The sequence below is a fragment of the Myotis nattereri genome (genome assembly GCF_964212035.1).
Source record: "Myotis nattereri genome assembly, chromosome: 7".
Taxonomy (NCBI): Eukaryota; Metazoa; Chordata; class Mammalia; order Chiroptera; family Vespertilionidae; genus Myotis; species Myotis nattereri.
This window is the reverse complement of record NC_138082.1, coordinates 76,496,262-76,524,032: the sequence shown is the minus strand read 5'-3', so window position 1 is coordinate 76,524,032 and position 27,771 is coordinate 76,496,262. Positions and strand designations below refer to the sequence as shown.

The 27,771-nt window shown below is 42.9% G+C and overlaps 1 protein-coding gene across 1 annotated transcript in view; it reads left to right on the top strand.

Annotated features, from left to right (window-relative positions):
* Positions 1-15,514: 15,514 nt before the first annotated feature.
* Positions 15,515-27,771, top strand: part of UBXN4 (UBX domain protein 4) — a 40,883-nt gene continuing 28,626 nt past the window's right edge. Inside the window, exons 1-5 of the mRNA XM_081095378.1 lie at positions 15,515-15,775; positions 24,695-24,797; positions 25,881-25,909; positions 26,762-26,880; positions 27,504-27,666. Coding sequence (XP_080951504.1) covers positions 15,694-15,775; positions 24,695-24,797; positions 25,881-25,909; positions 26,762-26,880; positions 27,504-27,666 — 496 coding nt within the window. The 5' untranslated portion in view covers positions 15,515-15,693. The remainder of the gene's footprint in view (positions 15,776-24,694; positions 24,798-25,880; positions 25,910-26,761; positions 26,881-27,503; positions 27,667-27,771) is intronic.

Genomic DNA, 27,771 nt, shown 5'->3' with positions numbered 1-27,771 from the left:
TTAAAATAATCCATTGATGTTAGTATCACTAGCTGCACTTTAATGAAGCAGAGATTAAATAACAAGCTAATAAGTCATTTGATCAGTTTAGAATTCCAAAGACTATATCCTAAACTCTGTATCCCTTTCTTAATTGCATAAAACACAGTTTATACTATACTATGTGGGATATTTGGTTTTGATCACATACTGTTGAGATTGTTGGTTATCCTCTCATGTAAACATTTTACTCCCACTCCTGAAGCTGTGCTATCCAAAGTAGTAGATACTAGGCCCTGATTCAATAGCTCAGTTGGTTAAAGTGTCATCCTAATATGCCAGGTTGTGGATACTATCTCCAGTCAGGGCACATACAAGAAGCAACCAATGAATTCATAAAGAAGCAGAACAACAAATTGATGTTTCTCTCTCTCAAAAGAAATTTTTGTAGGCATATATGCATTACCCATGGACACAGACAATGGGGTAGGGAAGGCCAGGGGCAGGGGCTGGGGTGGGCTAGAACTGGTCAATGGGGGGTTAGGGGGGCGTATGTACTACTTTCAACAATAAAGATTTTAAACATTAAAAGAATAATAAAAATAAATTTAAATGGTAATACTAGCCATATATAACTAGTAAATTATTTTAATTCTAATAAATTTAGCCACTGGTGTGGCTCAATGGTTGAGCATCGACCTATGAACCAGGAGGTCATGGTTCAATTCCAGATCGGGGCACATGCCCGGGTTGCAGGCTGGATTCCCAATGTGGGTCATGCAGGAGACAGCCAATCAATGATTCTCTCTCATCATTGATGTTTCTGTCTCTCCCTCTCCATTCCTCTCTGAAATCAATAAAAATATTTTTAAATGTTTTTTAAATTTTAAATAAATTTAAGTGAATTAAATAACATGGAAATCCAGTTCCTCGGTTGCATAGCCACATTTCAAATGCTCAGTAGCCCCATATGGTTAATGTGATCATATGGAACAGAGCAGGTACAGAACGCTTCCTTCACTGTTGGTGGGTGATGAGTCTTTGGAGCCACCCCAGGAGCTGGAGCTGTCATATCCTCTCCACAAGCAATAGAGGGTGTACTCTAAAAAAAAAAAAAAAAAAATCATTTATTGTTGAAAGTTCTATCAGACAGCACTGTCCTAGAAAACTCAGATAAAGTCTCTTATATCTTTGATGTCCAATAGAATCTTATGTACTCTGAATACATGTTGATTAACAAAGACTACAAAAATAGTGAAAATCAGAGAGAGAAACCAAGATGGCAGCATAGGTAAACACCGAAAATTGCTGCCTCCCACAACAACTTCAAAAATACAACTAAAAGACAAAACAGACATCATCCAGAACTACAGGAAGGCTGGCTGAGTGGAAAATCTACAACTAGAAGGAAAGAGAAAAGCACACTGAGACTCAGAGGAGGTGCGGAAGTAAAGTGCAGAGGTATGGAGGCACACGCAGCAAGGGCTGGCAACTGAGGACATGGCTGTCTTTTTGAATCGGGAGGGAGTCACAAGCCCCTGACTGCTCTGAACTCCAGTTCCGGGTGAGTCTCTGGGGACCCAGACTCATACGGGGAAAAACTGGACTATCTGCCAGTGGGTAGAACTCGGAACTCGAGGGCGGCTTTCCCTCAGAGGTGCTTGCAGCGATTACTGGGACACTGCGATGCGGGGCCTCTTAGGGCAGGGCTGAGGATCAGCCATAGCTGTTTGCTCTGCCCTGTTGATACCCTGAGACCCCGCCCCACCCAAGCTGTGGCAGAGGCATTTGCATATGAATGCCCTGGCCCTTTGTAATCTGAAAATTACCTAACAAACTGCAGCTGGGCCAGACAGACACAGAACTTCCAAGAGAAGGCCCAAGACCCCACAGCAGCTTGCATTGCTTCACAGCTGGGCCTCATCTGGGCACCTCCAAACCCCAAACAAGGAAGGGGAATATGCAGATCTCCTCGTAGCTCCTGCTGGGTAGCCACAGGCAGAGGCTAAATTAGCACCTCCTTAGATCCAAGAGCCTGTATACCCAGTGGTCAGAGTGGGACCATCCAGATTACAACTCCTCAGATCCATAAGGGACACACTCAGAGGGCAGACTCAGTGAGCACCAAAGCCCCACTGAAGCAAGTCTTGCCCCAGAAGGGTGTCTTCAGCACAGAAGTTCTCCCACCGTAGACACAGCTGATTCTCACAGCCAATTACCCTGGAGGTCAATTCCTCCCAGTGATACCTACAACAATCAAGGCTTAACTACAACAAGACTGTGCACAAAGCCCACAAAGGTGTGCACCAAGAGTGTCCACCTCAGGTAATTGGGGAGGCTGAGCCACTGGGCCCTATAGGACACCTAGCACACAAAGCCACTCTACCAACACAGGGAAGCACAAAAAATGCGGAGACAAAGAAACAGGTCACAAATGACAGAAATGGAGGAAAGCAAACGACTGGATATAGAGTTCAAAACCACAGTTATAAGGTTTTTCAAGAATTTTCTAGAAACCGCCGATAAATTTAGTGAGACCCTGGAGGATATGAAAAAGGACCAACTAGAAATTAAGCATACACTGACTGAAATAAAGAATAATATACAGAGATCCAACAGCAGACAAGAGGATCCCAAAAATCAAGTCAAAGGTTTGAAATACGAAGAAGCAAAAAATACCCCACCAGAAGCAAAAAGAAAAAAGAATCCAAAAATATGAAGATAGTGTAAGGAGCCTCTGGGACAACTTCAAGCGCACCAACATCTGAATTATAGGGGTGCCAGAAGAAGAGAGAGCAAGATATTGAAAACCTATTTGAAGAAATAATGACAGAAAACTTCCCCTACCTGGTGAAAGAAATAGACTTACAAGTCCAGGAAGCACAGAGAACCCCAAACAAAAGGAATCCAAAGAGGACCACACCAAGACACATCATAATTAAAATGCCAAGGGCAAAAGACAAAGAGAGAATCTTAAAAGCAGCAAGAGAAAAACAGTCAGTTACCTACAAGGAAGTACCCATACCACTGTCAGCTGATTTCTCAACAGAAACTTTGCAGGCCAGAAGGGAGTGGCAAGAAATACTCAAAGTGATGAATAGCAAGAACCTACAACCAAGATTACTTTATCCAGCAAAGCTATCATTCAGAATTGAAGGTCAGACAAAGAGCTTCACAGATAAGAAATAGCTAACGGAGTTCATCACCACTAAACCAGTATTATAAGAAATGCTGAAAGGTATTCTTTAAGAAGAGGAAGAAGAAGAAGGTAAAGGTAAAAATTATGAACAGCAAATACATATCTATCAACAAGTAAATCTAAAAGTCAAGTGAATAAAGAATCTGATGAATAGAGTAAACTGGTGAATATAATAGAACCAGGGGCATAGAAAGGGAGTGGACTGACAATTCTTGGGGGTGGGGGGGCGTGCAGGAAGAGACTGGACAAAAATTGTACACCTATGTATGAGGACAGTGGGAAGGGTAAGGGCAGAGGGTGGAGTGGGAACTGGGTGGAGGGGAGTTATGGGGGGAAAAAAGAGGAACAACTGTAATAATCTGAACAATAAAGATTTAATTAAAAAGATAGTGAAATCAGGTACAAGTTCAAAAAGATGCAGAGAGATGGCCTAGAATGGCCAACTTGTCACCTTACCTATCTTTGGTAGCAAAGGAGAGCAGTGGTGTCTAAAACCCCATCATTTCTTATCTGGACAACTGCAATAGGTTCTGAATGCTTTCTTTACACACACATTTCCCTTGCCATCCACTCACCACTCTGTAGTCAGAACTTCTTAAAACACAAATGGAATCATGTCACTTTCATGTTTAAGGCCCTTCAATGAGTTACCACTGTCCAAACTTCTTAACAGTATCTCCCAGGTCTCCCATCCTCTGACCCTTGCCTACCTACAACCCAGGCACTCCACCTCTCCTTTCCTAGCTTCTGGTCACACTGGACTTCCTCAAGCATGCCGTGCTGCCTTGACTCCAGGTTCTACACAGTGGCAATCTTCTGCCAGAAACAGGTGGGTATATCTCTTCCCTTGCCCAATGTCAGACAAGGTTTTCCACCTCCTGCACCTAGATGAGCCATGTGTCTGAGTTTTAGGCAATGAAATGCAAGAAGAAATGATGCATGCCCCTTTGTGCCTGGCGCCTATAACCTTCTAAGAGATTCCCCCTGCCCTTCCTAATCAGAGTCGGGGGGAAGGCTAGACACTAGTAATTATCAGTATCACCAAGAGAGCTTGATACAAATGCAGAATCTCAGGTCCCACTCCAGACCTGTTTGAATCAGAATCTCTGTTTTTAATAGGATCTTCAGGTGATCTGTAGATACTGAAATTGGCCTGTAGGCTGCATGCAGAGAGGATCTAAAGGAGAACTGCGGGGCGTCACAACAAGGAAGAGCCACTGGATGGGAAGATTCTAGAGTTCCCGAGTGACTGGATGGAGCCGAGCCCCTTGCACCAACAGCCCTTCCTCCTCGGCCTGGCATGAGACTGTGAAGTGAGTGAGAAATAAACCTTTCTTGCCACTCAGATTTGAGGGCCATTTTTTTCTGCATGTAACTTACCTCTGCCTGGAAGTTTATTCTTCCCGCCCTACCCTTCAACTTCTGGTTAATTTATCCTCACCCTTCAGATTTCACCTCATGTTACTGCCTCAGGTGGCCTGCTTTTCCTCCAGAGCTCCCTACTCAGTCCTCCAGACGAAGTCATTTCCGCCACAATAACTACTAACATCCTGTACCTTCTCCTCAAAGCATTAATCACAATGGTAATTACATGAGTAATTGGCCAATTAGTTGTTAATGTTTATTATCCATCATTAGAGCAGGAAAAATGCCTATTGCTTTCGTTTACTAACACATCCTGAGCTCCCACCAGTGCCTTAGGCCTGTTTCAATAAATATTTGTCCAGTGATTAAATGAAGAAATGATCTGGCTGAGCTAAATGCTTTGAATTCTGAAAGGCATATATATGTGTGTGTGTGTGTGTGTGTATGTATATACATAATAATTTTAGTAGGCAGGCAGAAATAATAGCAAACATTTATAAAGCAGTTAATAATTACAATTGACTCAACTGGAGCTTGAATTGCACAGGTCCATTTATATGCAGATTTTTTCAATAAATATTCAGTATGTACATCCAGGGATCAGCCAACGGCAGTTCAAAGACAGTATTTAAAAAATATATGTTCTTTAATTGATTTTAGAAAAGAAGGGAAAGGGAGAGAGAGAGAAACATCTTCATTCTCGGACTGTATGCATTGTTCTATGCCACTTTCTGTAAGGGACTTGAGCACCTGTATGCCGGGAGCCGGTCCATCCTTGCTGTTTCAAGGGACCTGGCATATATGGCATACTGTTCTTAATATGTTTGCTCACCTTCTTGGCACTATGTGTTTTAACCAAGGTCTCTGAGAAAGGTTGTTTCCCCAAGTAGGGATTTTCCCCTGAAGTTAGGGAGGGAATAAAACCTCTTAACTAAGTGCCAGGCGGGTAATTAATCACTTTAACTATGAACAATCATGCTTAAGCTACATAATCTTTACTCCCTGGAATGGAGATAAGAAATGCCCTAACCTTTGGAATAGAGATTGATAGGATTGGAATCAACTGGTATAAATACAGATGTAAGAACACAGAACTTAGAAGACAGAACCAAGAGAGACAGAACCTAGGCACAGAACCTACACAGAACGTTCTCTAGAGACAGAAGAACTTCGCTGGAGAGAACATGGCAAAAGATCCTGGACAGAAACTGGCAACAGAACCTAGAAACAGAACCTAGCAAGGGAACATGGCTACAGAACCTGGCTGGAGAACCTGGAGAACCTAGCAAGAGAACATGGACACAGAACCTGGCTGGAGATCCAAAGCAGAACCTCTCTGGAGATCTAGACCAGAACTTGGCTGGAGATCCTGGCTAGAGATCCTGGCTAGGCTGCTGATCAACTGAACACTGTCTCCATGTCATTCCTTCTTCGCCGACTCCATCCACACCTTTGGGGACCCCTGGACCTGCTGGGGCAGGACCCCGGCACCTGTAGGTTTGGGTGTCCATGGGGTTGTCCAAGCCCCATGGATTCCGAGGGATGCCTGTGATGTGGGAAAATTGGACTGGAACCCGCGGTGTTCCCCTGGGCAGGACGGCTTCCTGGGCTCTTTGTCTGGTGGAGTCAAAGAATGAAACTACAGACGAAAGGTGGTATAGCAAAAAGTGGAAATTTACTGAGAAACAAGCACAGACTCCGGCTTGGGGAGGGGGAAGAGTCCCACTGAATCTCTTTTTTCCACGGCTTATAAAGACTGCAGTATTTTGTGCCTTGATATCCCCTCTGATTGGTCACTATCCCCCTTTGATTTGGTCACTATAGCAACTCCTGAGCTCAAACCTTCCGTCTTTTCCCTAATTGTTTCCCTATTCCCTCTGGTCTTTTTTTTTTAAAAATATATTTTATTGATTTTTTACAGAGAGGAAGGGAGATCGATAGAGAGTTAGAAACATCGATCAGCTGCCTCCTGCACATCTCCCACTGGGGATGTGCCCGAAACCCAGGTACATGCCCTTGACTGGAATCGAACCTGGGACCCTTCAGCGCTCTATCCACCGAGCCAAACCGGTTTCGGCCCTCTGGTCTTTTTTCCTCCCTCTCTGACTGAAGGGCTCCCTTCCCTTTATTCTGCCACTCCCAGCTTCCTTGTCTTATGGAAATGTACCTTCTCTTACTCCCAGCTCCCTTATTTTATGGAAATGTACTCTGCAGCTCTGTAGCCCTGTGCTTTTCCCATGGACCCCTTAATTCTTAAAATTCCTAAACCTGCCTATTTCACCCCTAAAAATTCCTTTCACCTGCAGTAAAGTTTTGGGGGAGTCAAAAGTTATATGTGGGGCAACGGGCTTGGGTCCCCTCCCTCCTTCAGCAGAGAGCTTTTCTGTAGTAAAACTTTACTTTTGCTAAAAATAAAAATAAATTATATGCGGATTTTTAAAAAAAATATATTTTATTGATTTTTTTACAGAGAGGAAGGGAGAGGGATAGAGAGTTAGAAACATCGATCAGCTGCCTCCTGCACACTCCCCACTGGGGATGTGCCCGCAACCAAGGTACATGCCCTTGACTGGAATCGAACCTGGGACCTTTCAGTCCGCAGGCTGACGCTCTATCTGCTGAGCCAAACCGGTCAGGGCTATATGCGGATTTTTACTGCACAGGAAAGTGAGGGATGGGGAGGTGGGAGGGACTGGTGCCTCTGACTCCGAATTGTTGAAGGGTCATCTGTACTATGTGCCCAAGCACTTATAAAGATCCCTATTTAATCACTATAATAACCCTGAAAGGTAAGTTCTATTACTATGTCAATTTAGGAGTGGGGCAACTGAACTGTCAGAGGAAATGTACCCACAGTCACAGACCTAGTTTTGGCTGCATACATGAATCAGGCTGACTCTAAGAGTCCATGGGCTTAACTCTCAGCTACTTACTGCCTTGCGTTTTATTTGTCTTATGCACCTGGTCTATAGGAGAGGAATACCATCCTGTCTTTACTGATGAAGATTCAATTGTTGTGAGTGAAGCTTACAACATATTCAAGTGTCCCTTCTCTCTTTTTTAAGTTTTATATGTATCCATGAGTCTTATACTAGTACAGTATCTAACCTGTTCTCTTACTGGTCGGTAGGTTAGTGTTTATACTTTGTGTCATCAATTTACTTTTTCACACTTTTCACTCAAGAGAAAAACAAGAGCAGAGAATACTATTTTTTTTACAGATATATATATATATATATATATATATATATATATATATATATTTGCAATATTTTAAGTCATATCGCTCCCTCTAGTGGTAAACAGGTGCAAATATTTACAGAACAAAAAAATGGTTTGGGGTTTTTTTTTTTTTAAACCATGGTGTGCTTGATTTCAAGGTGATATTACCAATCCAGCTTCAGTAAGAAATGTCCTTTTCTTTCTCTTTTAAGCAGTGGTGAAGGTTTGGTGAGTGATCACTTTCTTAGGAACATTGCAATCTATTTGAGGGCCAGAGTTAAGAATGTGGGTTGTGAGGGGTTTTACCTGTGCAAATTGAAATGCCCTAGACCCTTTGTCAAGACACTAAGTCATTCAATTTGCAAAGGAAACAGCGCATTGTGGGGAATAGAGAGAAGACTACGTAGAGGTGCTGCTTTTCACCTTTTAGAGGAAAAAAGACAGAAACCCAGAAATTTACATAACTGTATAAAATAAAGTGTTCGGCCCCAGCCAGTTTGGCTCAGTGGATAGAACGTCAGCCCACGGACTGAAGGGTCCCAGGTTCCATTCCGGTCAAGCGCATGTACCTCAGTTGCAGGCTTGAGACAACCAATCTATGTTTCTCTCTGTGTCTCTCCTCTCCACTCTCTCTAAAAATCAATGGAAAAATAAAAATTATTTAAAAAATAATAAAGTGCTCACAGGCTACAATAACTGTGAGAAACTGCACTTCCTCCAGAGGCCCACACTACCTGACCACCCGTCCTCCAGGTCCTCGGGTGAGAGCGGGGACCGAGCAGACTGGTGAAACGCCAGCCAAAGCTGTTTGTATACTGACGCCGGTCTGATGGCAACTAAATGCGTACAACAGGGTTGGCAAACTCAAATACTTGATACTGCCGGAGAGTAAATAAAGGAGTGGAGCTTAGAAGTGGGAGAGGCTGCGGCACACCGGAGTGCGAGTGACTTTTCTGAATATGGCGTGGACAGTGAGTAAATGAAGCTTGGAGAGCTCAGGTGGGGAAGTAGAAGAAACGAAAAGTAGGTTTGTTGTAGGCGGCTGGAATGGCACTGGGTGTTAGACCCATGGGGTCAGGCCAAACCTGGGTTCAGCAACCTCGGTACTTGGGTTCTGGTTAGGAAAGAATTCAGAGCCAAGACCCAAACTGTAAGAGGACATTTATTGGGTAAATCACAGAGGTAGAAGAAGTAATTCCTAGAAGACATGGGCTTAGGAAACAAGTTATAGAGGTGAAGGAAGGGCCCTTGGAGTTTGGGAGTGAGGAAGCTAATGGTAACCTGCCTGGGGGTGGGGAGAGGGGCTTGGAAAGGGAATGGCACGCCCCCAGGAGGGAGAGCTCGCTGGGTCCTCTGTCCTAAGGGTTTAAGGGTGGAGCTTTTAGGGGAGGCCCAGGGAAATATTCAGCAGTTTTCCAGGTGTGTCCTTTCATGGTTGTGGTCTGACTGATGGGCTGGCACCAAAGCAGGGGGTCATTACTCAATGCAGCTGGCCCTGAGGCTGGTTTTGTTGTTTATTTGGGCCTGGAGTTGACATACAGCTTGAAGCCTAGATGTTACTCCAGGGAGGAAAGGTCAGTGGGTCCTGGTCTGAACCCAGCGAAATGCTGGGGGGGAGGGGGGGAGGCATTCACCCTGGGGGTGAGGCCCACCCTACTGGGGCTTTTCTACCTTGCTAACCTTCTGTGCCTGGCCCATCATCCTTGCTCTGCTTATATCTATCTTACTGCCTACAACACATTTCAGCCCAATTGTAGAGGATCTTGAATGTTGGGCTACAGAATTTTGACTTTATTTTTGAAGGCATTACAGAGCTAGTAAAGTTTTTTAAGCAGGAATTAGGACACTAAAAATAGTTTTGGGGAAAGATGGATATGACATCATTTTGTGGGATGGACTGGAGAGAAGGCAGAAAGAGTAGTTAAGAAAGTTGCATGAATCTTTCGAGTGATTAGGGTTCTGTCTCATCTGGGTTCACAGAAACGGGCAGAGAAGATCTGCTGCAGAAGTTTATTAGGGAGTGAACTGCGTGGCTAACAACATTAGTAAAATGCAGTTGTAACGGAGGCCTAGGATGACCCCAGGGGGAGGGCTGGAGATTGGAGGCCAAAACGAGGCAGGGGACCCAGGCCTCTGTGCCCTCGGCTGAGCTGAGCGCAACTCTCGGAGAAGCATGTGGCTTTGAGCCTTTAGCCACCAGCACTCCAGCAGCTGGGGGATGAGTGCCATGGTTCTGAAGCAGGGCTCTGGGTGGGGCACCACATATCTACTACATTGAAATTAAAAGGATTGAAAATACACAAAAGAGCCTTGGCCAGGTAGCTAGCTCAGTTGGTTAGAGCATCCAACTGATACCCCAGGGTTGTGGGTTCGATCCCTAGTCAGGGTACAAATCAATGTTTCTCTCTCTCTCTCCTCTCTCCCTCTCCCCTTCACATCTTCTTCCTGTTAAGTTGGAAAGGGTGTCTCTTCTGTCTGCCTGTGCTCCAATCCCAGTCCAGACTGTTAGGATGGTGGTGCTTACAGCAGCCTACCCAGTGAGGACAGTTACTATCTCACAAGACAGGACTTGTATCATCATAGACAGCACGCTTCCCACATCCTATTCTGTCATCCTCAGAGTGCTGGCGATGTCGTTCCTGTGGCCACAGATAGCAGCAGCAGTACCAGGCATCATATGCCCATGACCACATCCAGGAGAGAAGGTTTATGCTTTCTTCCATGTGACTCCCTTTACTTGGAAATATTATCCTAGAGGTGTCAACCCCTACTTTCCAGAGGTGCTACTGGCTGCAAGGGTGGGCTAAAAACAAAATAAAACATGAATCTAGACGTTCTCCTTCTCTGCCAGTAAGAAATAATGGGCGGCGGGGGGGGGGGGGGGTGTGGTAAAAAAAAAGATTGTTGGGTGGGCTATTAGCACATATGCCATATATCTCATTTTCCCTCCCGTCTTCATAGAAGCCTCCCTCCCGGTTGAGTATTCACTCTCCAAGACTAGCATTTAATTGTGTGCACGTCTCTCCAATCTTTAAAAAGGCTGTCTTTCCCAGACCAAATCCCTGTCCAGCAAATGCCCTTTCTTCCTCCTTCCCTTTACACTTACTGCCGCCCCTACCCTATCTCCCCTCATCCTTCAACCCATTGCCATTCGGGTTCCACACAGAAGAGCCCACCAAAACCCCTCTTGCTAAGGTGTTAATCACCTCTATGCTACTAAAAACAATGGACATTTAAGATTTTTCAAATTTGATTTTTAGAGAGAGAGGAAGGGAGAGGGAGAGAGAAACATTGATGTGAGAACAAAACATCGATCAGCATGCAACCCTGACTGGGAACTGAAAAGAAACCCACAACCTCTGGGTGCACAGGGTGATACCCAATCAAGACACCCCGGCCAGCATAGCTACTTCTCATCCTTTCTTATCAAACTTCTCTACTCTTGGCTTCTTTGGTATCACACTCTCCCATTTTCCTCCACATACACGCCACCCCCCCTTTCCTGAGTCTCTTTTTTCTGGTTTATATTATTCTATACAACCCTGTAGATGTTGGAGGTCTCAAGACCTCAATCATATACTCTTATCTCACTGCATACTCTGTGTTAGCATCCTCCAGAGCCTCAATTATCCTATACATGGATACAAATCTCAACTTCTTATCTCTGGGTAAGAAATGTTTTCTGAGCTCCAAATCTATTATCGCTCTGCATATTTTAAAAAGTATGTTTTCATTGATTTTTAGAGAAAGAGGAAGGGAAAGGAATAGATAGAAACATTGATGAGAAACAGCATCGATTGGCTGCCTCCTGCACCGCCCCCCTCCCCTGGAGATCTGAGCCTGCAACTTGGGCATGTGCCCTGACCCAGAATCTAACTGGTGACCTCTGAGTTCATGGGTCAATGCTCAACCACTGAGCCACACCAGCCAGGCTACCTAGTTAATTTAACATCTCCACTTTAATATCTCTCCAGCACTGTAAACACATGTCTAATATTGAACTCACATCTTCATGAACTCCTCCCCACCAACTTGCCCTTCCTTTAATGTTCCCTACCTCACTGCCACTTCTATACAGTTTCTCAAGACAGAAACCCAATATGTCTTCCTGACTACTCTTTTTAAAAATATATTTTTATCGATTTTAGAGAGGAAGGGAGAGAGAGAGATAGAAACATCAATGATGAGAGAGAATCATTGATTGGTTGCGTCCTGCATGCCCTCTACTGGGGATCGAGCCCACAATCCAGGCATGTGCCCTTGATCAGAATTGAACCCAGGACTCTTCAGTCCACAGGCCGACACTCTATCCATTGAGCAAAACAAGCTAGGCCTTCCGGACTACTCTTTCCTCAAATTCCATGCCTAATCAATCAACAAAACCTGTTCAGTCTGCTTCCAAAATATCAAAAGTACCCACTTCTCCACTTCCCTTATACATAGACATTAGTCTCTTAACCGCCCTCTTCACATTCACCCATTCCACTTTCACTCCAATCCATTTAGATTACAGCACAGCTGCATATTGAAGACACAAGTCTTATATGTAATGCCTCCATTGTGTTTAAAGCTCAATGGCTTTCTACAGATTTTAGAAAACTGTCTGCAACTCTTAACATGACTTCCAAGGCCCTGTATGATCTAATCCTTGCTTATCTTCCCAGCCTCGTTTACACTACACTCCCTTTCCTATGTTCTAGCTGCACTGGACTTTTCCCCATTTTTCAGTGTACTGTTCTCACTTGCTCCACAGCCTTTACATCAGTGATGGCGAACCTATGACACGCGTGTCAGAGGTGACACGCGAACTCATTTTTTTGGTTGATTTTTCTTTGTTAAATGGCATTTAAATATATACAATAAATATCAGAAATACAAGTCTTTGTTTTACTATGGTTGCAAAGATCAAAAAATTTCTATATGTGACACGGCACCAGAGTTAAGTTAGGGTTTTTCAAAACGCTGACCAGCCGAGCTCAGAAGGCTCGCTGTCGCTGCTTTACATTGTTGTTTCTGCCACCCGGAGCAGTCTTCTCCTTCGCCTACCTACATTTCTCCTGGCTGTCATTTTCTCAGAAGGCCTTTCCCACCCCCACTCTCCATGTTTGGTCGCATTATCGCGCCTCTGAAGCACTCAAAATGACCCCTCTTGTGGCTGTCATCATCATTCACAATCACTTGTTCCACGTCTGCTTCCTCTTTAGAACAGTCTGAAGTCACAAAAGCAGGGCCTTTGATTGCCTCACTTCATTATCAGTGCCAAGTACAATGCCTGCCTCATCGTAGGAGAGCAATAAACATTTGATGAATGAATGAAAGGCTATGATTCTTAAAAACAGTTAAGGAATAATTAAAACATTAGGAATAATTAAAATAATTGCTCTACTGAAAGAATATATAGGTTGATGGAATTTTAAGAAATCCACTTAAAAAGTTGATGTTGAAGACTAACTTTAGCCGAAACCGGTTTGGCTCAGTGGATAGAGTATCAGCCTGTGGACTGAAAGGTCCCAGGTTCGATTCCGGTGAAGGGCATGTACCTGGGTTGTGGGCATATCCCTAGTGGGAGATGTGCAGGAGGCAGCTGATCGATGTTTCTCTCTCATCGATGTTTCTAGCTCTCTATCTCTCTCTCTTCCTCTCTGTAAAAAATCAATAAAATATATTAAAAAAAAAAAGACTAACTTTAATTCTTCCTGAGGAAAGGTGTCCTGTACAGGCAGCAGCTGTCTATAATCATTTTATAATAATTCTATGTGAAAGACCTGATTGGAAAAAGTAAATAAAAATTGAAATGCAATCTGTTCACTGTTTTAGGCTATTTGTTTGCAGGAAAGGGAACGTTTCAGATGTAGCACCTCCTTAATCTTGCAAAGATTATCAAATGGCTGTACTGCTAGAGAAGATATTTAATTGATGTAGAATGTATAACGTGATAGCATATGCAACTTTAAATAAACCATACAAGAATTTAGCTAGTAGTTATTAGAGACCATGCCAATTTCATGAAATTATTAAATATGGAACAGTTTTCATTTTAATGGCACCAACCACAAAATGCCATATCTTTTTAAAAAATATATTTTTATTTTTATTGATTTCAGAGAGGAAGGGGGAGGGAGAGAGATAGAACATCAGTGATGAGAGAGAATCATTGATCGGCCACCTCCTGCATGCTGCCTATTGGGGACCGAGCCCACAACCCGGACATGTTTCCTTGACCGGAATTGGAATTGAACCCGGGACCCTTCAGTCTGCAGGCCAATGCTCTATCCACTGAGCCAAACCAGCTAGGGCGCCATATCTTTTTTTTTTTTTTTTTAAGGCAGGTTGGATTGTAGTTGATATTTATTTATTTATTTATTTTTAATCCTCACCCAAGGAAGGATATTTTTCCATTGATTTTTAGAGAGAGTGGAAGGGGGGCAGAAGAGAGAGATGAGAGAGACACATCGATTGGTTGCCCCAACTAAGGTACGTGCTCTTGACAGGAATCAAACCCTTCAGTCCATGGGCCCACGCTCTAACCACTGAGCAGCCAGCTAGGGCTAAAGTGCCATACCTTGATTATAAAACATTCTTACATAAGATTGTAAACAAAATCATTATCTATTCTTTTCTTTCATATTACCATGGAAAGTAGCTGAAAAATAAATCATTATTTAAAAAGCAGCCATAGAAAGTATAGCTAGTTGTTTTTCGGTTGTGTAACGCTCTAGTCCAGTGATGGCGAACCTTTTGAGCTCGGCGTGTCAGCATTTTGAAAAACCCTAACTTAACTCTGGTGCCGTGTCACATATAGAAATTTTTTGATCTTTGCAACCATAGTAAAACAAAGACTTATGTTTTTGATATTTATTTTATATATTTAAATGCCATTTAACAAAGAAAAATCAACCAAAAAAATGAGTTCGTGTGTCATAGGTTCACCATCACTGCTCTAGTCATTGACTAGGAAATTGCTCCGGCTTCCATTCGAGGTACACGGGCTGTATGGTATGACAGAAGGTGACTGTGGTGGGTTTTTTTGTGTGTTTTTTTAAATATATTTTATTGATTTTTTACAGAGAGGAAGGGAGAGAGATAGAGTTAGAAACATCGATGAGAGAGAAACATTGATCAGCCGCCTTCTGCACATCTCCCAGTCCGCAGGCCGACGCTCCATCCACTGAGCCAAACCGGTTTCGGCTGTGGTGGTTTTTTATCCTGTCTTTTCTTCAAGGTTGGGATGGTTAAGTTCAGAAATCAAAGCTTCTCACTGAGCCCCTACAAAGCCAATTTAGCTCCATACTGAGGAGACACCCAACCCCATCCCACAAAGGCCACTAATAGCAACAGAGAATGACATCGTCCCCTACTAAGCATCGTCTCCTACTAAGTTCGGAGTGGGGACTATTTCCTCCACATTTAAGTTCTCAAGGGACAAGGGCAAAGCATCAGTGACGCCCTTCCTCTCCTCCCCTTTAAAGATTAAGCGGCTCTCACTGCTGCCCCCTTAGCCGTGCCGGGAAATCGCGGAAGGAGAACAAGCCTAGGAAAACTACAATTCCCATCATGCCTCATGAAGGCGCCGCCTACAACTGTAGCAGTTTAGTCATCCCTTCCGCGGGCTCCTTCCACTTCCGGGACTGCCGGGCCTCAGGCCCAGCGGGCGCGCGCACGCGCCAGCTAGCCAACCAGACGGGGCAATGGGACTCCATGCCAACAGCGACGTGTGGCATCACGTGACGCCACGCGCTCCCCGCCCGCGCGTTGGCGCGCGTCCCAGAGGACCGCTGAGTGTGCGCGTCCCTGCGGAGCCGGAGGCGGGGGGCGGGCCAGCTGGGGCTGCCGGGGCCGCGGGGTCCGGCGAAGGGGAGGGCGGGGCCAGCTCCTGTCCGCGAAGACAGCACTTCCAGAGAGCACGGAGGCCAGGCCAGAGTGGAGAGATGCTGTGGTTCCAGGGCGCCATTCCGGCCGCCATCGCGTCGGCCAAGAGGAGCGGCGCGGTCTTCGTGGTGTTCGTGGCAGGTGAAGGGGGCGGGGGCCCGAAATAGGGCCGGACACCTCTCGGGCCTACCTCCCACCCCGGGCCCTCACGGCCTCTGCGCCGGGGCTGCCCGTCCCTCGGCGTTCAGCGCCACCCCGCCCGTTCGGGGCACGGCGGGCCTGGCCCCCACCGCCCTGGCGGGAGGCCCCGTCCCAGCCTCGCCCCCGAGCGCTGAGCCCGTCGACCCCTCTCCGCCCCAGGCGAGGAGGCGCGTGAGCGGCCCAGCCCCGGGAGCTCCCCGCCCAGCCTCTCGCCCGCCTCCCGGGGGCCGACGCCACAGCCCTCCGTCCTCTCCCGGGCGCCCCCTTAGGGCTCTGTGTCCCGGGGGACCCGCTTCGGATGCCGGAAGGCCCGAGCGCAGTTCCCGGTGTCGGTGGGTACGGCCAGGCCCTGAGGCCGGCAGCTGGGCGGGCAGCTCGGTGCCGACTGTCGGGCGGAAAGCTGTGTCATCGACAACAACAAAGAGCGACCACCTGGCGGGCGCGCTCGCCGGCGTCCCGTGTTCCTCAGGCGCAGACTGAGGGGCCGGACGCGGAGGCTTGACGTGTAAAAATGGTAGCGGGGAGGGCTCACGTGCACTAATTGCCTTGTTGCAAGTCGATTTGTTTGTTTGTTTATTTTTAACCATGTGTTTAGGAGTAGACGCTCAGTGCTTGGTTCTTTTTGTTGTTGTTGTTGTGGTCTTTCTTGTCTAATGGCTACAATTTCCAGAATGTGTATTAACTCACTTACCCCGGGTTGCTCTGGGTTAATGTGCTCCGTATTTTATTACTCCCCTATTTTATTACTGAAATCTTCTAGATTTACCGTAAACCTATGCCTCTGGGGAGTTGCGATTCTCATTACATGAACCAAATCAGTGTTTGTGGCTGCTGCTCATGGGAAGTGTATTATTTCACCTATTTGTGTTTAATAACGTTTTCCTCATTATTAACTCGTGACTCCTGGGAGACTGCATAATAGCTCTGTTGCTTTATGCACTGCAGTGAGCACATGTAGATCAAGTGTGAGTTGCAGTTAACATTAAACGTGAAATTTATCATTGTTTTGTTATGCTAGATTTACAGGTACATTTCTAATGCTGTTAATTTAGAGGAGTCCGAGTAGTTCGTATTCTCTTACGCTGTTTCACAGTTTATATTTCACATAAAATACCAGCTGTCATCCTGTAAGGGAAAAAAAGTAGATTAAAACGGAAAGTGAAATGATAAGATACTATGCTTATTAAGAGTACAATAATAGTTTTATGACACTTTAAGTTGTGTTCTTTCCATAAAGTCTCTGTTGATTCTTGTGGTAGGTAGAGTCAGGTTTTATTATCTTCTTTTATAGATGAGGAAATTTATGTACGCAGTGGGTAAGTATCTGCACCAGGGTCACAAAAAGGATTTACATATTGTCTTGACAAAATATTTTTTTTTAGCAGCTTAAAAAGGAAGTGGTTTTAGTTGTTTGTTTCTTAAGAAAAAAACTGAACAATTGTAGACTTGACGTGATTATTGAAATTGGTGTAGAAATCAGGAAACCTAGGATTATGGTAGTCATGGTTTTAAGCAAAAAACACAATTGATGGTGTCTGAATGTTCCTAGAAGGCACTTTTGGGCTAATCAATTAATTTGAAAGAAATATTGCTAGATTTAATTAACAAACATTTGAAAATCCATTTGGAAACAGTAGTGCTAATTATTATAATAGTAAAATAAAGTTATAGGTTTTGGGGGCTTTGTGTGTATATATATTCCCTTTTCCATTAATTTTTTACTGATGAGCGTGTATTTTATGCTTTTAGAGTATCAATGACTGTTGAATATTTGCAGGATTACCATTAGCAGTCTGTCAGAGTCTGTCCCTTGACCCTTTCACAATACTGTTGGCTTTTCTAGCATTTTAGGTAAGATGTGTCCATTTAGGAGTTTGTAGACAATACTCTCTCATGAACTGCCTAGACCAGTGGTCGGCAAACTCATTAGTCAACAGAGCCAAATATCAACAGTACAACGATTGAAATTTCTTTTGAGAACCAAATTTTTTAAACTTAAACTATATAGGTAGGCACATTGTTATTAACTGAATTAGGGTACTCCTAAGCTGGCCTTTGCTAAGAACGTCCTCAATCTGATTGAGGTACGTTCGTTGAGGTCGACCCCTTCCAACTCTCCCATCCACACTCGTCTTGTATACTTGTTTCGTCTATCTCCTTTCCGAAAACCGACTTCTGTGCATGAGCCACGAAGTTTCAATCGCACCGTACGTACATGCCCGCACGTGGTATTTTGTGGAAGAGCCACACTCAAGGGGCCAAAGATCCGCATGTGCCTTGTGAGCCGCAGTTTGCCGACCACTGGCCTAGACCTTTGCTCATAACTCTGAAGCATACAGCCAGAATTCATGATTACCTTAGATCTGAGACTTCAACAATAATACATTAACTCAGTAGAAAACTTAAAAATCTTTATAGCTGGAAGGAATGGTCTTAAGGGTAACTTTGGTTCATGTAACTACTCAAATGGGAAACATTTTAGGCAAGTTGTTTAGTGAATTTTTCATGTATGAATTAAAGAATATTAAGAGGTTGATGTTAGGAGACTGGCGAGAGTACTACTAGTTCAGCCAACAAATTAAGGATTTTCAAAGTATTATAGCTATGTAAATTGAAAGAAGGAAAACTGGGCCTGGGCCAGGTAGCTCATTTGGTTAGAGTAACCTACCCCGGATATGCCAAGGTTGTGGGTTCAGTCTCCTATCAGGGCATATACAAGAATCAACCAATGAATGCATAAATAAGTAGAACAACAAATCTATGTTTCTCTCTCTTTTTCCCTGCCTCTCTTTCCCCCTTGCCTCTCTCTCAAATAAAATTTTTTAAAAAATATATATATTTTTAAATGTATTTTAATTTATTTCAGGGAGGAAGGGAGAGGCAGAGAGATAGAAACATCAATGATGAGAGAGAATCATTGATTGGCTGCCTCCTGCATGCCCCCTACTGGGGACCGAGCCTGAAATCTGGGCATGTGCTGCTGGCCAGAATCGAACCCTGGCCAGAATCAAACCCAGAACCATTCATTCCACAGGCTGATGCTCTATCGGCTGAGCCAAACTGGCTAGGGCCTCAAATCAATGTTTTTTAAAAAGTGAAAAAGATTTTGATTCTGTTCTTGGGAAGGTAGAATAATTTGACAAGGATCCTGAAGCTGCGGTGTCAGTTCACTGACTAGTGAGCTAAAATTTCCTTGACAGATACTGTTTACTGCCTTTTTGGGTTAAAATAGATGGAGGTTTTCTAAGTTGGAATTGCTGGCTCTACTAGGGTCTGCAGTTCTGTGCTTCTGAGTTTGTACTGTTCTCTTTAAGTACCTTTACTTTGGCCCGGTTGGTGTTCAATGGTTGAGTGGTGACCCATGAACCAGGTCATGGTTTGATTCCCGGTCAGGGCACATGCCTGGGTGTGTGCTTGGTTCCCAGTAGGGGGCATGCAGGAAGCAGCCGATTGATGATTTTTTTTTATCATCATTGATGTTTGTATCACTCCTTCTCCCTTCTCTGAAATCAATAAAAAATTTTTTTAAAGTACCTTTACTTTGGATATTGCTGATACTACCAGGAGACACTGTTTTCTCATTAAAATCTTAGGCCCATCTAACTCCTTGGCATAGTTCATAATGTAATTAAAACTAAGAAACTAGCTGAAACCGGTTTGGCTCAGTGGATAGAGTGTCGGCCTGCGGACTGAAGGGTCCCGGGTTCGATTCCGGTCAGGGGCATGTACCTGGGTTGCAGGCATATCCCCAGTGGGGGATGTGCAGGAGGCAGCTGATCGATGTTTCTCTCTCATCGATGTTTCTAACTCTCTGTCTCTCTCCCTTCCTCTCTGTAAAAATCAATAAAATATATTTAAAAAAAAAACAAAAAAAAAAAAACTAAGAAACTAAAGATTTGAAGTTGGCAATTAATAATTCTGTTCAGTAGCAGCTGCTGCTGCTACTGGACTGAGTCATGGACAGATTTTGTTAGTGGGGAGGTGACATCTGGTACAACATAAATAAGAGAGTGCAAAGCATCAACCTCAGAAGTAGCAGATCCTACTTAACATGCTACCTACTTAACAACCCCCTTGGATGCCTCACAGGATTCTCAAGCCTAAAAGTATATTTACTGCCTGAACCTGTGTTTTCTCCCCCATTGTGCTGCTACCTCTAAGTAAATGGTACTGCCTTACATCCTGTTGAATAAACCCTTACTCTTAACTCTTCAGTCTTACCTTGTCTTATGCTCCCTATTCATGACACCACCTATCACACAGGACTTTCCCTACACCTAAATTCCTGAATTCCTCCTGCTCTTGGCATGGCTCAGCTCTTTCATCCTTTAAGTCTTACCTTTTTTGTTGTTAATCTCACTTGAGGATAGCTGCCTTCCATTGATTTTTAGAGATAGTGGAAGGGAAGGAAGGAGAAGGGGGAGAGAGAAACATCAATGAGAGAGGGACACATTGATTGGTTGCCTCCACACAGGTCGACTGGGGCTGGGGATTGAACCTACAACCCAGGTACGTGCCCTTGACTGGGAATCGAACCAGACCCTTTGGTGTGTGGGCTGATGCTCTAACCACTGAGAACGCCGGCCAGGGCAAGTCTTACCTTAAATGTCACCATAGAGAGGGCTTCCCTGACCAGTATAAGGAGGTCTCATTATCTTCTCTCATAGTTGGGTTCTTTTCTCACAACATTTATTATTTAACTAGAGGCCTGGTGCATGAAATTCGTGCACTTGGGGGGGGGCATCTCTCAGCCCAGCCTGCGCCCTCTTGCAGTCTGGGAGCCCTCGAGGGATGTCCGACTGATGGCTTAGGCCCGCTCCTAAGCCGTCAGTCGGACATCCTTGGTGCTGCTGCAAAGGTGGGAGAGGTTCCCGCCACCACCACTGCACTCGCCAGCTATGAGCCCAGCTTCTGGCTGAGTGGCACTCCCCTTGTGGGAGGGCACTGACCACCAGGGGACAGCTCCTGGGTTGAGCATCTGCCCCCTGTTGGTCAGCACACATCATAGCGAGCAGTTGAGTGGCCTTAGCATATTACGCTTTGATTGGTTGAATGGCCAACTGGATGACCGGACACTTAGCATATTAGGCTTTTATTATGTAGGATTACCAGAGTCTCGGTGCACGAATTTATGCATGGTTGGGATCTGGCCGGCCTAGGCTGATTGGGCCGGGCTGGCCAGGGGGAGGGGCCAAGGGTGGTTGGCCAGCTGGCCCTGCCCCCTGGTCCTGGTTGAATTCCAGTCAAACTCCTGGTCAGGGGACAATTTTCATATTAGCCTTTTATTATATAGGATTTATAGTTATTCTAAACAAATACTTTTTTCTGTACCATTATATTTTAATTTCCACCGAGGGCAGACAGTGTTTAATTTGTTTTATTTATTTACATATATATATTTTTATTGGTTTCATAGTGGAAGGGAGAGGGAGAGAGAGATAGAAACATCAATGATGAGAGAGAATCATCGATCGCCTGCCCCCTGCATGCCCATACTGTGGATCAAGCCCTCAACCCAGGCATGTGCCCTGACTGGAAATCGAACCTCAACCTCCTGGTTCATAGGTAGACAACCACTGAGGCAAGCTGACTGGGCTTGTTTTATATTTAGTTTATAGCCCAATACCTAGCACACAATAAATGTGGAATAAAACAGTGAATGTATGAAAGAATGAATGAAAAGGGTCCCTCATGCCTCACAGTCTTCTCTAAGAAGTGTTTCTAGTGAGAATGCCATTGATTTGGAATTTTACATCTTTCTATAGCCTATAGTGTCTCCCCCACCACCACCCCCACAGTTTAAGAGGTGCTCAAAATGATGTCACGACAAATGATACTTTTTCCATCTGCTGCTTCAATCTTTTATTTTTTTCACACCCACACTTGGTATTTATATAGTCTTGTTGCTGGGAATAAAAGGTAAAGAATTCACAAATATCACCGTCTAAGCACCAGTTTCAAATTAAACATCACTCTTCAGCTTGCAAAATAATTTCTTTACAAGTAAGCAATTGGCAGAAGAAACATGTCAGTTGTTCTTTCTTCCTGGAGAAGTTGGCAGGATGATGGCATCCTATTCTCTGTGTTAAATTTGAGGGAAAGGGGGGGGGGGAGAGAAAAGCAGCCTTTTGCAACCCAAATCATGGAGGTAAAGCATAGAGGAGGGATATCTGCATTTCAAGATTATGGAAAGTAGTTGGGTAAAAGAAGCAGAACTCCCCACCCCAGGAGACAACATAAATATTTGCCAGATCTTGAGTTTAGAATTTTTTCTTTTCGAGATGAATATAAAAGCACCTAAAAGTCAAGGAAAATGTTCTTCCTCGCATGAACCAGCAAAAGCATTGGATTGGCCAGAAGCTGGCCCACCACCTACCCAGCGCAAAGGCTGGCTTGCCGCAGAACGCTTTGGTCTGCCATCTCTGATCCTTCAGAAGTAGTGCTTCAACATTTTGGTCTTGTGTGTATCTGTGGATACATTAAAGTCCCTGTGGTTTTTTTTTTCCCATGGCCAGATTTCTCGAGCCCCTTTTCCTGATATTTCTGAGTTTCTTCTCACACAAAATCCTATATGATAAAAGCCTAATATGCTAAGTGTCCAACCATTTGTTCAACCGTTCGATTAGTCGCTATGATGCATACTGACCACCAGAGGCAGACGCTCTGACCAGTAGGTTAGCTTGCTGATGGGTTCTGGCCAATCAGGACTGGGCGAGATGAGCCAGACACGCCCCGGAGTCCTCCCACTGTCCCTTCTCGGCCCCAGTTGTGCAACAGTGGGGTCCCTCAGCCTGGTCTGTGCCCTCTCGCAGTCCAGAACCCCTTGGGGGATGTGGGAGACCCAGTTTCAGCCCGATCCCCACGGGCCAGGCTGAGGGACCCAACCAGTGCACAAATCCATGCACCGGGCCTCTAGTATACTCATAAGTGCAGCATTAGTCAAGTATGATAAATATCCAAGATACTTACTGTACCAAAAACTTACCTATTCTGCAAAATAGTTATTGGAAGTCTGCTATATGCCACTTACTTATATGCCAGGTTTTGCTTTAGGCATTTGAGTTTTTACATATCATTAAGTAAAAATGAAAACTATCCTTGCCCTTCTGAAGCCTGCATTTTCATGGAAGATATTGACAATAAACAGTAAACATAAGGTATAAAAAAATACTCTATTAAAATGTGATATATGTTACAGAAAAAAACACATGAGATAAGGAATCTTTGGGAATATCTGAAGGGTGTATGATTTTATTAAAGTGGTGATTAGGAAAGGCTTTATTGAGAATATAGTATTTGAGCAAGGACATATGGTAGTTGATAGTTAACTATGTAGATACTGGGGGAAGAACATTCTAGGCAGAGGAAACAACTAGTACCAAGATCTTAATGAGAGTGTCTTTCATAATTTGAGGAATAGGAAGGAAAGGAATAGCAAGAAAGTAAAAGGAAATAAGGACAGAAGATAACGACTTTTGTAAGGACTTTGACTTATACTTTGAGGGAAAATAGGGAGCTATTGTAGGATTTTGAGCAGAGGGTTGATGCGATCTGAAAGTTTAAGGAAAGTTGCTGTGTTAAGAATAGACTGAGCAGGGAAACCAATTAGGAGGGTATTGCAATCATCTATGTGAGATGTGGTAGCATAAGTCAGGGTGGTAGCAATGGGTGTGGTAAGAGATAATTACGCTCTGGATATATAGTTGACCCTTGAACAGCATGGGTCCCTTTATACATGGTGTTTTTTCAATAAATACATAGAGTTAAAAGTTATATGCAGGTTTTTGGCTGTGGCGGGGGGTGGGGTTAGGGGATGAGGGGAGGGCTTCCGCCCCTAACCCCTGTGTTCAAGGGTCAACTATTTGGAGATGAATCAACTGAAGTCAATCGTAACTAAAGTTTTAGCCTGAGACCTGAAAGGATGGACTTACCATGAACAGATAACTGAGATGGGGAAGGCTAATAAATTGGGTGGTGGTGATGAAAGCAGCCTACAATAGAGCAGGTGTAGAATGATCTCATTTTTGTAAAATGAAAAATGTAGCCTGAAAACTTTTTTTTTTTTAAAAAATCTGTAAATTGGCAAAAGTTGCTCACCTTTTAAGTGCTTAGCTCTGCTAATGTCAGAAATATTTTTCAGTGACCTGCTCAGGTAAGTTTACCTCTGTCCAGCCCTAAGTGGTTATGTTAATTGAAATGGAAATAATCTCTTGATAAGTAAAACTTTTAAAATTTTGTCATTGGGGTATAACATACAGTATATTAGGTGAGATATATTAAGTGAAACAGCTTCATGGAGTTTTGCATATGAGTACACTTGTGTAACTGTCATCCAGATAAGATACAAACATTTTCAGTAGCCCAGATTTATTCATGTTCTTTTCCTAGCACCTCCACTATAGATTAGTTTTGGGTCAGCATAACTTTTATGATTAGCATACCTATAAGAAAAAGCAAGTCCAAGACTACAAACAGACTTGTACCTGCCTCTATCTACCTTGGAGGAATTTTGGAGAATAAATGTTGTGAAGGATATTGAACTCAACAGAAAGGTGCTAAATAAAGGAGGAGTAATTTACCTTTATATCTAAAGTCATGTTGAAAAGCCAAAATAGTCACTACATTTGTACCCATGGTTTGTAATTATTGTAGATATAAAATGGCAGTATTGTGCTTTCTATTGCTTTTCATTAACAAATGCATAGTCATACTTTTCATTTTATGGAAAATTTCAGTTTTCAAATTTGGAGGAAAACAGTATTTGTTGGATTATATTTTGTTTGCAATTCCAGATTTCCGGGGAAAAAAAATCAGCAGATACTGGCTTTATGTAATAAGAATCCTTGAAATGTTTTATAGGTGATGATGAGCAGTCTACACAGATGGCTGCAAGTTGGGAAGATGAGAAAGTGTCGGAAGCATCTTCAAACAGTTTTGTTGCTATTAAAATCGATACCAAAAGGTTTGCTTAATGTTTTAATCTTTTGGGTTTTTTAAAAAAATATGCTTTTATTGATTTTTTAGAGAAAAGGACAGGGATAGAGAGAGAGAAACATTGATGAGAGAAACCTTAATTGGCTGCCTTCTGCATGCCCTAATCTTTTGTTTTTAAAAAACATTTCAACTGTAGTCTTTGGTTGTGATTTATTAACAAACTGCATAAAGCAAATTATAGTGCAGTCTGTTTCACAGTAGTTACTGAACTATATATTTATTGAGCTGTAATAGTTTTTTTAAAAGAATCTATCATTTTAATGTATATCATTTATATTGTCCATTACCTTCCAGAAGCACCTTTAAGTGTCAGTAATGCAGAAAGAATGTGGGGCTTTATTGGGAATGTGGAAGAAGGAGGAATTTCAGAATTCTTGAGAATATATACAGGCTTATTTATCTAGCATTTAAAAATATATATATCTTTATTGATTTCAGAGAGGAAGGGAGAGGGAGAGAGAGAGAAACATCAATGATGAGAGAATCATCGATAGGCTGCTTCCTGCATGCCCCCCACTGGGGACCAAGCCCACAACCCTGACCAGAATCGAACTGTGATCTCCTGGTTCATAAGTTGACACTCAACCACTGAGCCATGTCACTGGGCACCATTTTTCTTTTTATGATTGCATAACTAATCAGTTTTTATTGGTTGATATTTAGGTTGTTTTCAATTCTTTGTTATTACAGGTATAGTATTGTCGCTTGCACAAGTAAGTCATAGGCATTAATATCTTGTTACAAGATACTGTATTTGGGTATACTTGTTGCTGAGGAAGCAACATGGCAGATAATAACTTGAGTTTTAGCCGCCAGATCCAGCCACCAGTTGTGGGTAGCAAGAGTAAGTTCTTTAATCTGAAAATTATAAAACAAAAAAGAAATTAGACTTATATTTTTCCCCTTCCAGCTGTTGGCTATGAAAGGAACTAGTAGTTTTAGAAAAATGCTTGTAATTGGTATAGTAAATTTTTATAAAAGCAACTCAGTATTTGGGAAACATGCATTCATCTGGTGATTTTCTGTTTTATTTTGTTTGTTTTTTTTACAGTGAAGCCTGCCTACAATTTTCACAAATCTGTATCCTTTCAATGAAGAATTGGTTTTACATATTTGCTTGAGGATTTACCTTTTATTTTTGTTATTTCATGAAATTTATAAGTTACTCATTTTTATTTACAAACTCATGCCTTCTTGTTAACTAGAGGCCCGGTGCACAAATTCATGCACGGTAGGCCAGCCAGCCCTGCCCCCTGGTCGAACTCCCAGTCAAACTCCCGGTCGAGGGGACCATTTGCATATTAGCCTTTTATTATATAGGATGGGAACTTTATATTACTAAGTGCCCTTTGAGAGTACATTGTAGCAAATAGAATCATAGGGAGTTTATTGCAAGCATCTAGAATAGCAGTTCTCAACCTGTGGGTCACGACCCCTTTGGCAGTCGAACGATCCTTTGGCAGTTCTCAACCTGTGGGTCGCCTAAGACCATCCTGCATATCAGATATTTACATTACGATTCATAACAGTAGCAACATTACAGTTATGAAGTAGCAACGAAAATAATTTTATGGTTGGGTCACAACATGAGGAACTGTATTTAAAGGGCCAGAAGGTTGAAAACCACTGATCTAGAAAGTAGTGTGGAGCAGTATGGATGGCATGTTAGAAATAGTTGGCAAGAGGCAATATAAATGTCAGAGTTATGATAAGGGGGAATGTAGTAGATGTTCTCCACTCAGATATGTGATACAAATAAGTCATAAATCAATTCCCATGTCACATGCAGTAATTGAAATTATTTTGTAAACATGTTAGCTGATTATTTTGTGGAATTCACAAAGATCATTTGTTTTGCTTTGTTATCAGTAGTGTTTCATAAAATTATTCCCTTGTTTTCCATGAATTGTTAGACTTAATTAAACTGTACAGATCCTGTAGTGTGTGTTCCATCCAGTTTCTTTATTGGAGACAGTGGAATTCCTTTGGAAGTAATAGCAGGAAGTGTTTCTGCAGATGAACTTGTTACCAGAATTCACAAAGTCCGGCAGGTGAGAAGGAACATAATTGTTCTTTGTGTAAACATATGAAAATGATTAGCCAGGAACTTGATATTGGAGTATTTTTGTAAGTGCTCTCTATATTCAGGGACCTGCCATGCCATTAAATTGGAAAGGTAGTAAATACTCTCTTCCTAGACTGGTTTTGAAAATAGCATTAGGAAGTTATAGGTGCCTGTACCTAATACTTACGTGACTTTTTGTTTCCTCTTCTCTTTTTTCCCCTCACCCAGCCCCATAATGCATATGACTCTTTGTTGCAAGAGAGTTCCTGTCACATTTAAGATATCTAACGGTATATTGCTTGACATGTTTTAAGGACCTTACTCAATATCTCATTTGTATCCACTTTGAGCAAATGACTAAGATAGCTTGTAACTTTCTCCCCTTGAATTGTAATTTGAAGGAAAAGTAACATTTTACTTTTAAAATCTTTTTATGCTCTTGTCAGTTTATAGTAGAATTTCATAACATGATTATGTCATATTTAGGATTATATATATTAGATTTATCTACTTAGAAAGTATATACTTTGACTCGCTCTTATTTTGGTCTCATCTGCCATGGTAAATCTAGATTCTTATCTGTTAAATTTCAATGTGTTTTCTTTCTAGATGCACTCATTAAAAGGTGAAACATCAGAGGCAAATGGCAGCCAGTCAGAAAGTTCACTTTCTACTCCATCCACCTCATTTGAACCTAACAATACTTCTGAAAACACTCAGTTAAGAAATGTAGAACTTTGTGAGGCATCACCCACTTCTGATACCGCAACAGGTAATTTTCAGTGTACTTTCTGATAGAGTAGAAATACTCTTTCATTTCATTTTAATTTTTTAAAATTGATTTCAGAGAGGAAGGGAAAGGGAGAGAAACATCAAT